At 43.8% G+C, this 17,756-nt stretch overlaps 1 protein-coding gene across 6 annotated transcripts in view; it reads right to left on the bottom strand.

The window, feature by feature from the left end:
• ythdf3 (YTH N(6)-methyladenosine RNA binding protein 3) overlaps window positions 1-11,314 on the bottom strand; it is a 38,294-nt gene extending 26,980 nt beyond the window's left edge. The window contains exons 1-4 of one of the 6 annotated variants that reach the window (XM_034169571.1): window positions 11,104-11,313; window positions 10,801-11,014; window positions 10,444-10,504; window positions 8,220-8,299 (exon numbers count right to left, since the gene is read on the bottom strand). In XM_034169571.1, coding sequence (XP_034025462.1) covers window positions 8,220-8,299; window positions 10,444-10,504; window positions 10,801-10,824 — 165 coding nt within the window. In that variant the 5' untranslated portion in view covers window positions 10,825-11,014; window positions 11,104-11,313. Of the gene's footprint in view, window positions 1-8,219; window positions 8,300-8,412; window positions 8,523-10,443; window positions 10,505-10,644; window positions 10,773-10,800 lie in introns of those variants that run through there. The other 5 variants (XM_034169583.1, XM_034169565.1, XM_034169577.1 and 2 more) reach the window with 5 other exon arrangements.
• Between the last annotated feature and the right edge of the window lie 6,442 nt (window positions 11,315-17,756).

The following is a 17,756-nucleotide window of genomic DNA, read 5'->3' as shown; positions in this document are numbered from 1 at the left end:
CTATAAAGCTGAACCTACTCCAAAGTTACTGCCATATTTTCTGGAGTATGAATCGCATCTGTCAAAAATGCCTCTTGAACAGGGGGAAGGAAAAAAAAAAAAAAAAAAAAAAAAAAAAAACATATGTACATTATACAGCATCCCTTTTTCTGTGTTATGGGCTTTTTAATTTTTGGGGGTTTTTTTGTATTGTTGTAGACTGTTTTTTCTGATTGGGATTTATTGTGTTATTGGAGTTTACTTTGTTTAGTGATTTGAAAGTTGTAGCTACAATTACTATTATTAATACAGGGATGAAAGTGGTGAAAATGAAAAAGATGAAACCCTAAATTACTACGGGGGTCTGGGGCAAAAAAAAAATAAATAAATAAATAGATCACTTCTCTAGTAGCATTCTCACAAGAATTTACAAATATATATTTTCAGCATAAAGTAACAGACACTAATCATACCTGTAAAGTAATGCACAACCACTTTACTTCACCTGTACTAGATAAATATACTTTAGTCTACTAAATTTTTTGACCTGTCTACAGATAACATTTGGTTTGGCCACCTCTGTTCTTGTCTTTACATCTTTGAAATAATTTAATTTGTGACATTTGGGCTATAATGTGTATAAAATTTAAAAAAAAAAAAAACCATTAACATCTAAACCACACATTAATTTGGATGTATCTTGTATTTCTCACTCATCTGAAAATTCTCAAATAACAGTGAAGCCATCAAGACAATATAATTTAGTTCTACAGTGACTGAAAGACACAGTTAAGACACTTTCACTATTTACATATACAGTGGTCCACCTTCCGCGGCCTCGCAGTTTCACTGATTTTTTTAGTGCAATTTTACATGCTTTGTTTTTTTTTGTTTAACAGTGCATTGTGTTCTGCGTCTTTATCAGGCGGGCCGGTCGCAGCACCGCGATTGCTCTCACTGCCTCCGATGCGCTTTCTGCAGGCTCGGTAAAACGCAGCAGCAGGCCACTCACACCGCCCTCCTGTCTGCTGTGCGGAGCTGCGCCAAATCTGGCAACAGGTCCAGAGACTATGCTCGCTGTTTTGAGCCGGATGTTGACCCCAGCTGCAGAGCTCCGTGGCCACAGAGAGAGGACTTGGATTCTTTGCGGGTCCCGCATCCGTACCTCCGGAGGCAGTGAGCGAAGGGAGAGCACATGCATTGTGTTCTGCGTCCTTATCAGGTAGGCCGGTCGCGGCACGAGTCGGCATCACTGCGATTGCTCTCACTGCCTCCGATGCGCTTTCTGCGGGCTCGGTAAACACAGCAGTGGGCCACTCACACCGTCCTCCTGTCTGCTTTGCGGAATTGAGCCAAATCTGGCAACAGGTCCAGAGACTATGCTCGCTGCTTTGAGCCGGATGTTGACCCCAGCTGCAGAGCTCCGTGGCCACAGAGAGAGGACTTGGATTCTTTGCGGGTCCCGCATCCGTACCTCCGGAGGCAGTGAGCGAAGGGAGAGCCCATGCATTGTGTTCTGCGTGTGTCTGTTTATAATCTTCTCGCACAGAAGAAAGAGTGTTTACACAACAGAGAAAAGTGAGAAAATGTTAATGTCCGTTTGAGTAAAGTCTATAAAGTGTGTAGTGAGGGGTTTTACAGCCTTAAAACATCTATAATAATTGCAAAAAAAAAAAGAAATAGCGCTGACTACTTCGCGGATTTCACTTATTGCGGGTTATTTTTAGAACGTAACTCCCGCGATAAACCAGGGACCACTGTACTTATGGGAGAAATTTTATGTGTTTTAGATAAAAAAAAATATAACTGCATTCTACCCAGAATACTATTCTGACTAAAAATTATAAATACCCCCTTGATGTCAAGAGTCACTGTGAATGTTGTCTCTTTGCCTGGTGCATCTATATCCAAAATTTTCAAACTAAGCGTACAACAAGTTGTGGTTAAGATGGAGCACAGCTCTGTTTAAAACTGTTCATAGCCAAGATACTGGGCACAGAAGAACCACTGAAATGACCAAAGCAATGAATTTTTCAATTAAACCATCAGAGGAGATGGTCGACTCAAAGAAAAAGCAATCTCATAAAAGAAATAACAAAAGCAGATCTGTGAAGCAGTCGATGTGGTGACCAGTTAGTCACCAATTTTGCCATCATTTGAAGGCTAGGGAGTACATTCACAAAATAGACTGCCAGTCAATGACTTGAATTTTTGTCTTGCCATATTTGTTTTTATTGCATTTGTGATTAACAGAAGCCTGCAGAAGAAAGCGCTGTCAGCAAACTCAAACACACTGCGTGTCACAGCTGCATTGCATGTTGAATTTCTTTTAGGCAGTCATGTTCACAGATCGGATGCGTGCCAGACACAGCTGCTGCATCACCTGTTCCTGTGTCACATGTGTCCAACATAGCAGATATGCTGCGCCTTTAAGGACTAGCGTGAGCATTTTAAAACTAGTAAGTACCCTTTGGCTGCTCCTTCATTTTCACTCAGGGTTGCCACAGCAGATTCAAGGTAGCCCTGCATGTTGATTTTGGCACAAGTTTTACACCAGATGCCATTCTTGAGGCAAGCGCATTTTAAAAAACTGATGATAGAGGTAGTGCATGTGAATTCTTGCTATTTCTTCAGTTATCAGTAAGTATAAACTGTTATTTTGAATGACGCCGTCACGTAACGTGTTGGAATTTCCATAATACTGTTACTCTCTGGAACATCCTGAGAGTTTGTGGGATCCCAAGAAGTTACTGGACATCGTAGCAGCCTACAGATACAGTGAATGTTGTGCAAACTGGAGGCAAAGACTGTTTTTTTCCAGTGAAAACTGATGTTCTTCAAGGATGTGTTCTGGCTCCTACACTGTTCAATGCTAGCATGGGTTGTGGACTTGGGTGGTTTTGCTGATAAGAAAACCTTTACTGACCTTGACTTTGCAGACAATGCTGTAATCTTTGTGCAATCAATGGATATTCTGACTGCTGCACTTCAGAAACTGAGTGTGTGAATTAGAGTGTCTGGGTTTGCGATTGTCCTGGATCAAGACAAAGGTTCAGACTTTTAATGACTTCCTGGACTCGGTCATTGTAAGTGTATCTGTATGTGGTGAAAGTGCTGAACTTACAGACATTACTTATCTCAGCAGTGACATTCATGTCTCTGGGTCCTTGGCCTTTACAATAGGGAGACACCTGGGAAGAGCTTATGGAGTCCTGAGGGCAATGGACAGAGGGGAAGGTCTAAGGTCCAAGTCTTTAGGGTCATGTTGCTTCCTGTCTTGCTGTATAGTTGTGAGACTTGGACAGTGACCAATGACAACAACTGGATGTACTAGGTCTTTTTAGACTATTCTTGGGTACCACTGGAATGACTCTGTCAAAGCAGCAGTTACTTAGAGAGACTAAGATGAGGAGTATCACTTGCATTGGGAGGGAGCATCAGTTTTGACACTTTGGCCATGTGGTGCGTTTCTCCATGCATGATCCAGCACACAGGTGTCTGAGTGCTGAGGACCCTAATAACTGGAGAAGGCCAAGGGGATGCCAACGTTTCACCTGACTGTGGCAGATAGATGGTTATTTTAGAGATGTGGGAAAGGGCCAGTTGTCTGCCTGGGTGTTTGGCCTTCATGACCAAAGGCAGGTCTGTGGTGTAATGGCTGAGGAAAGCGCAGCATCAACACATGCTCCCAGACTTGATTGTCAGAAGACAGAAAAGAAATACTAAGGTTAAGTTAGAAATATTTTTATTACAGCTAGTTATTGTAATTAGGACTCAGGCTAAGTTATGATTTAAGTACATTCATTCTCATCTTCAAATGGATTTATGACCACACATTTTTGTATACTTTTGCCATATGTGAAAAATAAATTTTTGCCTACATTGTCGACAGAAAAAATAAGAATTTTAGCGTTCAAACAAGTATCTTTACCAGACCTACAGCAGAAAGTGCTTCCCAATAAAATTTTGCTGTTTGTATAAGGATGTTTAAGTTTTTCAAGTTAGGAGCCAACTGGCCCCTTGCTAAATGTCTATAAATCATGGCCTGCCATGTGAAGCAGTGTGTATACGAGGTTTATTACAAAACTAACCGGCAGTTTTATAAAAAAAAACTAAACTATATGGATTTGAATCACGTGCGATTACACCAGACATGCTTGAACCCTTGTGCGCATGCGTGAGTTTTTTCACGCGTCGGTGACGTCATTCGCCTGTGGGCAGGCTTTGAGTGAGCACTGGTCCAGCCCTCTCGGCTGAAATCCTTTGTCTGAGACGCTGCTGGAGACGGCGCGCGTTGCTTTATCAAAATTTTTTCAGGACCTGTGAAGGATATCCGAGTGGACACTATTCGAGAAATTCAGCTGGTTCTCGGTGAAAAGTTTAACGGCTGATGAGAGATTGTGGAGTTTCTTTCGCTTTAAGGACAGCTCACAAAGCGGATTGGCGCGGCGCGGTCAGAGGTGGCGTCCATCTGGCTGTTTCGAGCTGAAAACATCCTAATTTAAGGCTCTGTTCACCCAGGTCGTCGTCAGAGAACAGAGAAGTCGGCATGAGGAGTTTATGAGGACATTCCACTGTTAAAGGAGATTTTGTAATGAAAGAACGTGCAGGCAAATTCGCCGAGTCGGTTCCGTGACGACGATGCAAATCCGTCTGCGCCGCGACAGGAAAAACACCTCTGTGTTGAAAACCATTTGTAAAATTCAGGCGGCTTTTGATGGCTTTCAACAAGTGAGTATCTGAGAAATTGTTTAACAGCTGGGCATGTTCCAACTTGTCTGTTAAGGTTTCCAACGGAGGTGTTTTTCCTGTCGCGACCCCCCGCAGTCGGGTGCGGCCCGACATGTGAATCTGCCCGCACATTCTTTCATTACAAAATCTCCTTTAACAGTGGAATGTCTGCATAAACTCCTCATGCCGACCTCTTCTGAAACTTCTCTGTTCTCTGACGACGACCTGGGTGAACAGAGCCTGAAATGTGGAAGTTTTCAGCTTGAAACAGCGAGACGACGCCGCCTCGGAGCGCAGATTGCTGTCAGGCGCCGTGGGCCGTCCTTAAAGCGACACTTACACACCAAAATCTCTCATCAGCCGTTAAAATTTTTTACCGAAAACCAGCTGAATTTATCGAATGGTGTCCACTCAGTTGTGCCTTACAGTTTTGAAAAAAATTTTGGTCAAACAAAGCAGCAGTCTCTGAGCCATTCCTAAAAAAAAAAAAATTCGACGAGAGGGTGGGCCACTCCTCACTCAAAGACTGCCCACAGGTGAATGACGTAACCGACAGGCGTGAAAAAACTCTCGCATACCCACGAGGGTTCAAGCATGTCTGATGTAATTACACGTGATTCAAATCCATATGGTTTTTGAAAAAAATAACGTCGGATACTTTTCTAATAGACCTCGTATGAATCAATATCATGCCAAACAACTAAATTACCTTTTGACCATTTCTTATTTTGTGACAGAGTGTAATATGAACTTCAGTTTTCTGACAATACCTCACAATTGTTTCAGATGAAGCCTCTAAGCCAACAACATAACATTGGCATATCATGATTTTGTGATTAACTCTGTATTCACAAATATAATGGACTTTTGAACACTGTTGTACCCTCAGTGGCAGCTTCCTGAACACTTCCCAGCATGCCTGAGGTCAGAAATAGATTTGTGACTTAACATAATCACGATAAAACTTATTTTGTAGACAGTGCCTCCATTATTGTAAATGTGAAGCATTATGACATGCTTGTGTAGAGCAATAAATTGTGCACCACACTGAAAGTTTGCATTTGGTGAACTTTGCGAAAACGTGCTGACCTGCGTACACCCATGGACATTCCTGCAGTTAGCATGCCAACTGCACGCTCCCTCAAATCTTGCAACATCTGTGGCATTGTGCTGTATGATAAAACTGAAGATTTCAGAGCGGCCTTTTATTGTGGTCAGTCGGCACAGCTGTGCAATAATCATGCTGCCTAATCAGTATCTTGATATGCCACATCTGTGAGGTGGGACGGATTATCTTGGCAAAGGACAAGTGCTCACTAACAGATTTGTGACCATTATTTGAGAGAAATAGGTCTTTTTGTGTATATTAGGGGAGGTGATGGTCTAGTGGTTAAAGCATTGGGCTCCCAGCCTGACTGGGGGAAGAAGAAGAAAAAAAAAAAAAAAAAAAAAAAAAAAAAAAAAAAAAAAATCACCAAGGGCCCTTGGGCAAGGTCCTTAATCCCCTAGTTGCTCCCGGTATGTAGTGAGTACCTTGAATGGCAGCACCCTCACACTGGGGTGAATGTGAGGCATTATTTGTGAAGCTCTTTGAGCATCTGACACAGATGGAAAAGCGCTATATAAATGCAGCCCATTTACAGAAAATGCTTTAGATCTTTGAGTTCAGCTCATGAAAAATGGGAGCAAAAATAAGTCTTGCATTTATTATATATATATATACATATATACACACACACACATATACATATATACACACACATACATATATACACATACAGAGTGGGGAAAATAAGTATTTGACCCCCTGTCAGTTTTGCAGGTTTTCCCACCTACCAAAAAAAAAAAAAAAAAAAAAAAGAGATCTGTAATTTTTAAATCGTAGGTACACTTCAACTGTGACAGAATCTGAAAAAAAAAAATCCAATAACTCATATTGTATGATTTTTAAATAATTAATTTGCATTTTATTGCATAAATAAGTATTTGACCCCCTAGAAAAACAGAGCTTAACAATTGGTACAGAAACATTTGTCTGCCATTACAGAGGTCAGACGTTTCCTGTAGTTCTTGACCAAGTTTTCACACACTGCAACAGGGATTTTGGTCCACTCCTCCATACAGATCTTCTCCAAATCTTTCAGGTTTGGAGTTTCAGCTCCCTCCAAAGATTTTCCATTGAGTTCAGGTCTGGAGACTGGCCAAGCCCCTCCAGGACCTTGAAATGCTTCTTATGGAGCCCCTCCTTAGTTGCCCTGGCTGTGTGTTTGGGGTCACTGTCATGCTGGAAGACCCAGCCATGACCCATCTTCAATGCTCTTACTGAGGGAAGGAGGTTGTTTGCCAAAATCTCGCAATACATGACCCCATCCATCCTCCCTTCAATACGGTGCAGTCGTCTTGTCCCCTTGCAGAAGAGCACCCCCAGAGTATGATGTCTCCACCCCCATGCTTCACAGTTGGGATGGTTTTCATCCTCTAAACATGGTAAGTGCAGTTGATTCCAAAAGCTCTATTCTGGTCTCATCTGACCACATGACCTTCTCCCATGCCTCCTCTGGATCATCCAGATGGTCACTGGTGAACTTCAAACGGGCCTGGACATGTGCTGGCTTGAGCAGGGGGACCTTGCTGCCCTGCAGGATTTTAAACCATGACAGCATCATGTGTTACTAATGTAATCTTTGTGACTGTGGTCCCAGCTCTCTTCAGGTCATTGATCAGGTCCTCCTGTGTAGTTCTGAGCTTTCTCAGAATCATCCTTACCCCACAAAGTGAGATCTTGCATGTAATCCCAGACCGAGGGAGATTGACAGTCATCTTGTGTTTCTTCCACTTTCTAATAAATAATCATAACAGTTGTTGTCTTCTACCAAGCTGCTTGCCTGTTGTCCTGTAGTCCATCCCAGCCTTGTGCAGGTCTACAGTTTTGTCCCTGCTGTCCTTAGACAGCTCTTTGGTCTTGGCTATGGCGGACAGGTTGGAGTGTGATTGAGTGTGTGAACAGGTGTCTTTTATACAGGTAAAAAGTTCAAACAGGTGCAATTAATACAGGTAAAGAGTGCAGAATAAGAGGGCTTCTTAAATAAAAATTAACAGGTCTGTGTGAACCAGAATTCTTGCTGGTTGGTAGGGGGTCAAATACTTATTTTATGCAATAAAATGCAAATTAATTATTTAAAAAAAAAAGAGATCATACAATGTGATTTTCTGGATTCTTTTTTAGATTCTGTCTCTCACAGTTGACGTGTACCTACGATAAAAATTACAGACCTCTCCATTCTTTGTAGGTGGGAAAACCTGTAAAACTGATAGGGGGTCAAATACTTATTTTCCCCACTGTAAGTATATATATATCTTCCATACCGGTCAGGCTCTGACACTTAGGATTTTGACAGACTGAAAACTTTAGAACTGACTCAAGTGGAATCAGTTCTCAGTTTCTATCCTACTAGCATCACTGTACTGGATAAGTCATTCCATTGTTTTATTATATTATGAAGTGTTACCTGATTTGTCTGGCTGCTTAGATATGGCTCAAAGTCATCTTCATTCACACCATCCTTCTGATGCATTGATCCATTTTGCACTAGGATTAGGGAGGGAGAAACATCACACAGGTTATGAGTCAAAAAGTCTCCCTGAGATTGGATGGGCATGTATTCAGAGCGGCATGTGAATCAGGGAAAATTTGAAACTGACCTTCCCTTCTGGAAGTGCACTGCACACTGACAGCTTCAGAACAAGGATCTACACCTGATGTCTCAGCTGCTGGCCAACCTTGCAAATTACTTTCTTAAAGCTGCAGTGTTTAGGATTTAGTGCCTTCTAATGGCGAGATTACAGACTGCAATGTGCTGTCGCCAGACATGCTTTTGTTTTTTCACATTTGTTTCTTTACTGACAGGGATCATGTCTGGAGGCTGTTGGCAGGCAGTTAGAATGAAAAGCTGGGCTAATTTCTGACGTGATTTTTTTTTCGCTGCACTGAGGATGTACAGTCTTTTTTTTTTTCTTTTTTTTTTGGTAGTACACACGCACTGACCCGGTTGTGTGTGTGCACGTGCGTGGGGGACAACAACTCTACCAAGACAACGATTTGATTGAGCTAACTGACACTGCTAATTCTTGTAACACACACACACACACATACACTCCACTGTAAGCCGTCTGGATGCATGAAAAACTGTTCAGATGAAAAGCTGATGTGATTTTTGGCTGGACTGAGGAACTACACAGTCTTTTTTTTTTTCTTTTTTAAATGGAAGTCCGAAGTCAGTGCACAGCATCACCAGACTACACGTCACAATTTGGACTTTAGCAGCAGTGGGACACCAAAATGTAAGTCCTATTTCTGTTTATAAATTAATAAAATATCAAATGACAAGGATCTATTTTAGCCATTATAAAAACAATTAATGAATGGTTTTTACATTCTTTCAGTGGAACGAATATTTAATTTTGTGAAAGCTGGAACAAACCATTCAACTTTGCTTGACCTCATTGAATGGTATATTTCAGCTTTCGCCTCATGAAATATCTGTACCATTGAACTCAAACATTCATTATTTGTATAATAAATAACAGAAAACGACCTTACATTTTGGTGTGCATCACTGGTGCTTTGACATCAACAGTCCAACATGAACTTTAATAGCAGTCCAAAATTGTTCTCAGTCAACTTGGAAAAACAGATGTAATCTGTGATACTTTCAAAAAAAAAAAAAAAAAAAAAGACTGTACTTCCATTGTCCAGTGAATGTCCAGGTTTTCATCGTAACAGCTCTTCATACCTCCAGATGGCTTAGTTTTCAGTTCAATTCAATTTATTTTCATTTATATAGCGCCAAATCACAACAAAGTTGCCTCATGGTGCTTTATATAATGTATAATGGATTTGTTGTTTGTGCATGTGTGTTAGAAGAATTAGCGCCATCAATTAGCTCATTCACATCTTCATCCATCAGCAAAACAAACTGCTTTTTTTTTTTTTAATGGAACTCCGAAGTCAGTGCACAGCATCACCGTCTACTTGTCACAATTTGGACTTTAGCAGCCTGGAAACACCAAAATGTAAGTCCCTTTTCAGTTGTTTATAAATTAATAAAATATCAAATGACAAGGATCTATCTTAGCAATTATATAAAACAAATAGAGTGTTTTTACGTTCTTTCAATGGAACAGATATTGAATTGGTGAAAGCTGGAACAAATCATTCAACTCGGCTTCACCTCATTGAATGGTTTGTTCCAGCTTTCACCTTATGAAATATTCGTACCACTGAACTCAAACATTCATTATTTGTATAATACTGCACATTTGCATTTCCATCTGTAACTTTGAAAGCTCTACCACATATTCAGATTTGAAATTTTGTGTTCTAATAAGCGAGGACCAATGAATCTCCTGTTTTGGACCATGTTGGCATCTTTTAACATACGAAATAAAATTAAGACAAACAGGTTTATTAAGTTGTTTTGAAGCATTATTGCCAATTACTGGTTCCTGGTGGCCACTGGAGGTCACTGTTAGCTCTTTCAAACAATCACATTTTCCCGAGATACGTAAATGCTCAAACGCAGTAAATTATAGTGATGTTGCCATGCGAAACTTTTTTCAACAATGCTAATGTGTTAGCAGCACGACACTTTATCAGAACTCGAGCATTAAAAGCATGTTAGCTTATCTGAAATCAGAATAGGCTGCAATATTACTCTTCAAACAGACTCTTACCTTTATTCCCTTGTCCTTTAGGTCGCTGAAATCGTGGGTAGCACAGGAAGAAGAGAAGAGACTGGTGTAAAAATCAAATCAGGAGGTAAGAAGTACAGGCAGAGAGAACAGATAGCATGCTAAAGGCTAAACACAACATAGTAACCTCCACATTTACAATTCATCCACAAAACGCTGCCGCATCGACAAACAGCTATGTACCTTCGGCTTGGGCCTAAATTACAGCTAACAGCTATCACAGATAAAATACTTTTCGCCTGTTTGATCCAGTACGTCGACCTGATCAAACTGTTGTGGGCAAAGTTTCATTTCGACGCGTGCTTCGTTTGCGGCAGCGTTCGGGTGTCGAAGACCGACCTGGTCGACTGTGGTCGCAGACATCCTCCAGGAAGCCAAACTGTCCACTGCTGATCACACTGTCCACGGCTTCTGCTGCCTGCGTGCACTTTGCTGCTTTCCTGGCTCGTTTTAAACCACTCTGTTAACGCGAAAAGGCGGCTTTTTTCCTGCCTAGCTTCAGACCCGATGGCGAGGCGCTGCTTCGGGTTTGTTCTAAACGTCGACTCGTCGTCTGCAGGGAAGAGACGTCAATTCCGTGTCTGATCCGGCCACAGATGGCGTTTTTATCAGTCAATCTGAGACTGACGAGTGTCTAATTACGGGAATATCTCTGACCACACTCTACAATGGCGGACTCCCCAGCTTCAGTTCCGTTCCGCTGCTCCGTGACCTTCCGCCTGTGACGCTCTGAGTCATGTTACAAAAGATGACACTTCGCACGACGAACAAATAAAGCAAGAAAAACCTCCCTAATCTTACTGACAAACTAACACAATTTAAGTCTGATGTATATTTTTATTGCACATTAAATATCATAATTAGTCATTATGAAAATAGTTGTTTTATGGTTATTATATTTCACTCAGTCATATGGACTTTAAGGTAGCAGCATGGGCGTAGCCAGATTTTTTTGGGGGGGAGGGCGGAGTCACTGTCACAGAGACGTCCACCATCAAGTGCGTCAAGTGTTTGAAAACACTACTCTTTCTGAAACAACAATAAAACAAAGAACAAATATGGCCATTGCTATCAATTCAGTAAAGTACATAAAGTGCAAATTTCTATTAGTACATGGCACCCATTGTTATTTAAACTGCTTAACCCTAACGATACAGCTTTGATGTCCCTCTTGCAATAATCACGGCAATACTTTTTTTTTTTTTTTTCCAGCTTGCACTCGGCCGAGACGGACGCACTTTTCTCTTCTCCCTCCCTCCTTGTCTTTCCTGCTTCTGTGGCGTGTTGTCTGTGAGGCTGCTCTTCTGGAAAACGACAAAAATGGATCTGTTAAAGTGGTCTTTGAACGCAATTGACACTATTTTTTTTTCTACAAGACATTCGGGGGCAGAGGACCCGACCTGTCCTGCCGGGACGCATGTGATGGGTTACGTGATGGACTCGTGGAGGAGATGGCAGGTCATGTCCCTTTACATGCTTTCTGTGGAGGACGTCGAAGATGTGTATATATTTGGCTTGGTGGTGACCGGCTTTCTGCTGTGTGGAGCGGGCATGGCGCTGGTTTAAAGGAAAATCAAGAAAGTGAAGGCAGCTTTGATTGGGCCGTCCAGACTGCCCTACATGATTGATTCGATTGGGAAGGCAGTGGCTGCGCAGTCGGCGGGTGTTAACCGCACGCTGGAAAACATCTCGGGCAGGATTGCAGCTCTGGAAACCCGCTTTGACCGTCTGTAAAGACCACATTCTACATTCAGATGCATTGAGAGCCACTCTGTTCTCAGAACTGTGGAATCTTTCAGGCGTCTGCTAATCTGGATATTCATTTGGCCTCCCCAAAACACAGCTGCACTCCAAGGCTGCTGTGATTAAAAACCTCCTCAAGAAGATCAACACTTAAGCCTCGCTCCCCTGGTCATCCCCCTCCCCTCAGCTTCTCCAGCTCTGATGTTGACTGTGGGACAGTGGACTGCTCAGGGTTGAGCCCCTCCCCCTCCAGGATTGTCGGACAAGGCCGTCGACGGTGCCAAATAGGCTGCCTCTGGAGTGTTCTGATAAACTGGACCTTCAAATTTCGGTTGTCGTTCTGCGTCTTTGTTTGTCTGTGTGATTATTGTTTTTCTGTGCTGATGGGGGTTTTTTCCTCATTGCTGCTGTGTAACGCAGCGGCTATGAGGGGTTTTTTTTCTCCTTTTTCCCTCGTGTGTGCTTTTTTAATATGTGTTTATGTACCGGGCCGGCCTATGTGTGTTGTGTGTCGTTTGTTATGGGTCAGTCTTGGTTTGCTCAGCCCTGCTGTTGACCAAGGCAGGGATGTACATCTGGAGCTGGTCCCCGGGCGCCTAATGGCAACTTCTGCTCCTACTGGCAATTAGGATGGGTTAAATGCAGTAGACACATTTCATTGTGCAGGGAACATGTTTCTTTGTGCATATGACAATAAAATTCTTTTGAATCCTTGAAATACTTCAAAAAATATAAAGGCAAACCTTAACGGTACCAGGATTTGTCATACCAGGGTACAAAAATTAGGAGCTCCAACTCAGACAAAGATTTGAACGCAGAGTTGAGTTGGATTTTTTCTTTTCTTTTGTTGTTTTGTCTTATGTGGAAATTCATTGCTCCATTTTATCTGACTTAATATCATGACAATTACAATCATGGCATCATGTGACTTGACTGTTAAGACAACAATATTACGAATGGTTTTTAATTACTTTTAACAAATTCTTTATATGTTTGCATTCTTTGTATAATAGTGTAATTGCTAGCGTTTTTTTTTTTTGTTTTTTTTTTGCATAGACATCTGCAGTAATTGATATTGTCACTGAGCAAGACTACAAATAGGAATTCACTCATCTGAGACATTTTCCATTTTGATCAAACACACAACTTTCAAACAAATCAAACACATGGCTTAGTGGTTAGCACTGTTGCCTCACACAAGAAGGCCGTGGGATCGCTGTGGACCCTTTCTGTGTGGACTTTGCATGTTCTCCATCTTCCTTCCACATCCAAAGACGTAAAGGTTAGGTGAATTAGAAACTTTAAATTGACCGTAGGTGACTGAGTTTCTTGGTCTGTATGTGGCACTGCCATAGTTGGCATCCAGTCCACCATGTACACCATTCCACCCTTTGGCTGCTGGGATTGGCTCCAGCCTCCAATCCCCCCTTAGTTTGGAGTAAGCAAGCAGCAAATGATGAATACATGAGTTGATTATATTAAATTTTTAACCATGGAAGTAACTCTTTGTAATGTAAAAATTAATATTTAATCATTTATATTTTGAAGGTCTGTGTTTGCCTGTCTCTACCATTACCATCATATTTATGATTTACTGTGGCTTCATCTGAGTACTCAGTATGAACTATATGAGCCTTCTAACCAAACAATACTGTACTACGTACTAGAAGCGAGCAAGTAGTAGAGACACAATTTGGACATACCACCACCATCTTGTCATTTGGCCTGAATGTTTACAGGTGACGCATGTGCACATACCCATGTATCATTCATTCATTTCTGTGTCCGGGATCACAGAGGCAGTAGACCAAGCAGCTCATCCCACACTCCCCATCCTCAGCCGAGTCCTCTAACTCTTCCTGGGGGATCTCAATGCATTTCAAAACCAGCTGAGAAATATAAACCCTCCAGCATGTCCTGGGTCTTTTCCAGGGACTCCTTCCAGTTGGATGTGGCTGGAAGTTATCCCAAGGGAGACAACCAAGGGGCATACTCACCAGATGCCTGAAACCCCTCAGATGGCTCCTTTCCATGCAAAGAAGCAGCGACTCTACTCAGAGTCTCTCCTGGATATTTGAACTGCTTATCCTGTCCCCGAGTGTAAGTCCAGATACCAGATGGAGGAATTTCATTTCCAAACCTTGTTCATTTGGCCACATAGAAATAACAGTGTATTTTGGAATATGTTGGAATTGTTTAACTTAAAAGGTTTAGAGCCAGTATGAACTAAATATGGTGGAAGGGTTGTGTGTTAATCAGTTTTAGTCCAATCGTGGTTGCAAATTGAACAGAATTAAGGTTTTCTTGATGGACAGCTCTTTCATCATGCTGTCTCTTTTCCCAGTACTTGACTCCTTACTTTTTCTGATAATCTTTGTGTCACTCTGCCTTGTCCATTGGAGCTTTTTGATCACTCCTCATTAGTGACCCCCTTCCCTGACTCTCCTTTTTTGAAGTCAGCTGATTCTTACTGACATCTTCTGCTAGAAGCACCTCCTTTTAGAAGGATTTAGTCCTGTTATTCCTGGTCTAAGGCCAAGATGGCAGTGATTGTTGTGCTTCAAGACATAGAAGTGTGTTACCTCGATGAGAGTTTTATAAGGACCACCAGGGTTCCCAAATCTCTGAATTCCATGATGTTTTTGGCTGATTTTGATTGAAAAGATCCGCCATCCATTTTCTTTCACTTATCCGAAGTCGGGTCGCGGGGGCAGCAGCTCAAGCAAAGCCGCCCAGACCTCCCGATCCACACACACCTCCCCCAGCTCCTCCGGGGGAACCCCATGGCGTTCCCAAGCCAGTCGAGAGACGTAGTCCCTCCGGCATGTCCTGGGTCTTCCCCGGGGCCTCCTCCCGATGGGACGTGCCCGGAACACCTCTCCAGCGAGGCATCCAGAGGACATCCGGAAAAGATGCCCGAGCCACCTCAACTGGCTCCTTTTGACGTGGAGGAGCAGCGGCTCGACTCCGAGCTCCTCCCGAGTGACCGAGCGCCTCACCCTATCTCTAAGGGAGCGCCCATGCACCCTGCGGAGGAAACTATCTTAGCTGCTTGTACTCGCGATCTCGTTCTTTCGGTCATGAGCCAAATCTCATGACCATAGGTGAGGATCGGAACGTAGATCGATCGGTAAATCGAGAGCTTTGCCCCCCTATTCAGCTCTCTCTTCACCACGACGTCCGATACAACGTCCGTATCACTGCAGATGCTGCACCGATCTGTCTGTTGATCTCACGCTCCATCCGTCCCTCACTCGTGAACAAGACCCCGAGATACTTAAACTCCTCCACTTGAGGCAAGGACACTCCACTGACCTGAAGAGGGCAAAGCACCTTTTTCCGGTCGAGAACCATGGCCTTGGATTTGGAGGTGCTGTTTTTCATCCCGGACGCTTCACACTCGGCTGCAGACGCCCCCAGTGCACGCTGAAGGTCCTGATTTGACGAAGCCAACAGAACCACATTGTTCCGCAACAGCAGAGATGAGATTCTGTGGTTCCCAAACCAGACCCCCTCTACACCCTGGCTATATGCCTAGAAATTCTGTCCATAAAGATAATGAACAGAACCGGTGACAAAGGGCAGCCCTGGCGGAGGCCAATGTGCACTGGAAACAGGTTTAACTTACTACCGGCAAAGTGAACCAAGTTCCTGCTGCGGTCATACAGGGACTGGATAGCCCTTAGCAAAGGACCCCGGACCCCGTACTCCTGAAGCACCCCCCACAGGGTGCCCCGAGGGACACGGTCAAACGCCTTCTCCAGATCCACAAAGCACATGTGGACTGGTTGGGCGAACTCCCATGAACCCTCGAGCACCCGATGGAGCGTGTAGAGCTGGTCCAGTGTGCCGCGACCAGGATGAAAACCACAACTCCTCCTGAATCTGAGGTTCTACTATCGGTCGAATTCTCCTCTCCAGTACTCTGGAATAGACCTTACCAGGGAGGCTGAGGAGTGTGATCCCCCTGTAGTTGGAACACACCCTCCAGTCCCCCTTCTTAAACAGAGGGACCCCACCCCGGTCTGCCAATCCAGAGGCACTGTCCCAGACCGCCACGCGATGTTGCAGAGGCGTGTCCGCCAAGACAGTCCCACAACATCCAGAGACTTAAGGTACTCAGGACGGATTTCATCCACCCCAGGAGCCTTGCCACCGAGGAGCTTTCTAACCACCTCGGTAACTTCGGTCTGGGTAATGGATGAGTCCGCCTCTGAGTCCCCAGTCTCTGCTTCCTCTTTCGGAAGACGTGACGATGGGATTGAGGAGATCCTCAAAGTATTCCTCCCACCGCCCGACAACATCCCCAGTCAGGGTCAACAGCTCCCCATCCGCACCATAGACAGTGCTGGTGGAGAGCTGCTTCTGCCTCCTGAGGCGTTGGACGGTTTGCCAGAATTTCTTCGAGGCTGACCGATAGTCCTCCATGGCCTCCCCGAACTCCTCCCAGACCCGAGTTTTTGCCTCTGCGACAGCATGGGCTCCGGCATGCTTGGCCTGCCGGTACCTGTCAGCTGCCTCCGGGGTCCCACTACCAACAAAGACAAGTAGGACTCCTTCTTCAGCTTGACGGCATCCCTTACTTCTGGTGTCCACCACCGGGTTCGGGGATTGCCGCCGTGACAGGCACCAGAGAACTTGTGACCACAGCTAAGAAGAGTGAATGAGTGACTGCATCGACGATGGAGGTGGAGAACATGTTGTCTTGCGGTACGTTTGGTGAGTATACATTTTTTTATTGTTGCTTGAAAATGATTTTTGGGGACTTTTTCATACGCCCATTTGATTGAGTGGTGTCGCATTGAAAATCTACTGTCTTTAGCCTCGGTGTTACCGTCGCGGGGTACGGATGCAGGACCCGCAAAGAATTAAGTCATTAAAAGATATAAACCTCTCTCAGCGACCACAGAGCTCTGCGGCTCTGATTACCGAGACCGTGCAGTGCTGCGGATTTTGCCGCAAGAAGTCTGTCCTTGCAGGCAACAGGTGTCACCGGCCGCTCTGCATCAAAACAGCAAGCTTAGTCTCTGGACTTGCTGCCAAGTTGGCCGCACCTCCATTCAGTAGACAGGGAGGTGGTCCCAACTTGTCCTCTAACATTCCGAAACGGAGGTGTTCCTTTGTCTCGCTTCATCAGCGAATCGGTCGTGACGCGCGAAGCCTCCGCGCGGCTTTCCATGACAAAATCTCTTGTTAAAAGTGAAATCTGACGGAAAATGGCTGATGTCCAGGTCTTGTGATAACCAGAGAAAGAGCACACGACGGTCTCATATCCACAGAGCCATCAGCTTAGAAATGATCCAGTGGTTTGTTCCGCATCGTCGCAGCTCGCAGCGCGGCGCACCGACCATCCTTAAAGGGGTCCTTAAACCTGTAGTTAAAGTCCTTATTCTCTGTGAAGCCCGTAAAATTTTCACTGAAAGCCAGATAAATTTTTCGAATGGTTTCCAGGTGCCAGTCTCTAACAGCTTCTGAAAAAAATTCTGATGGAAAAAAGTCCTTTTCATTCCGCCATTTCCAGACAATGAAAATCCGACGAGGGGGGCGGGACC

Source organism: Thalassophryne amazonica, chromosome 1 (assembly GCF_902500255.1).
Source record: "Thalassophryne amazonica chromosome 1, fThaAma1.1, whole genome shotgun sequence".
NCBI lineage: Eukaryota > Metazoa > Chordata > Actinopteri > Batrachoidiformes > Batrachoididae > Thalassophryne > Thalassophryne amazonica.
Note: the sequence above shows the minus strand (reverse complement) of the source record. Positions and strands in the feature narration are given on the sequence as shown.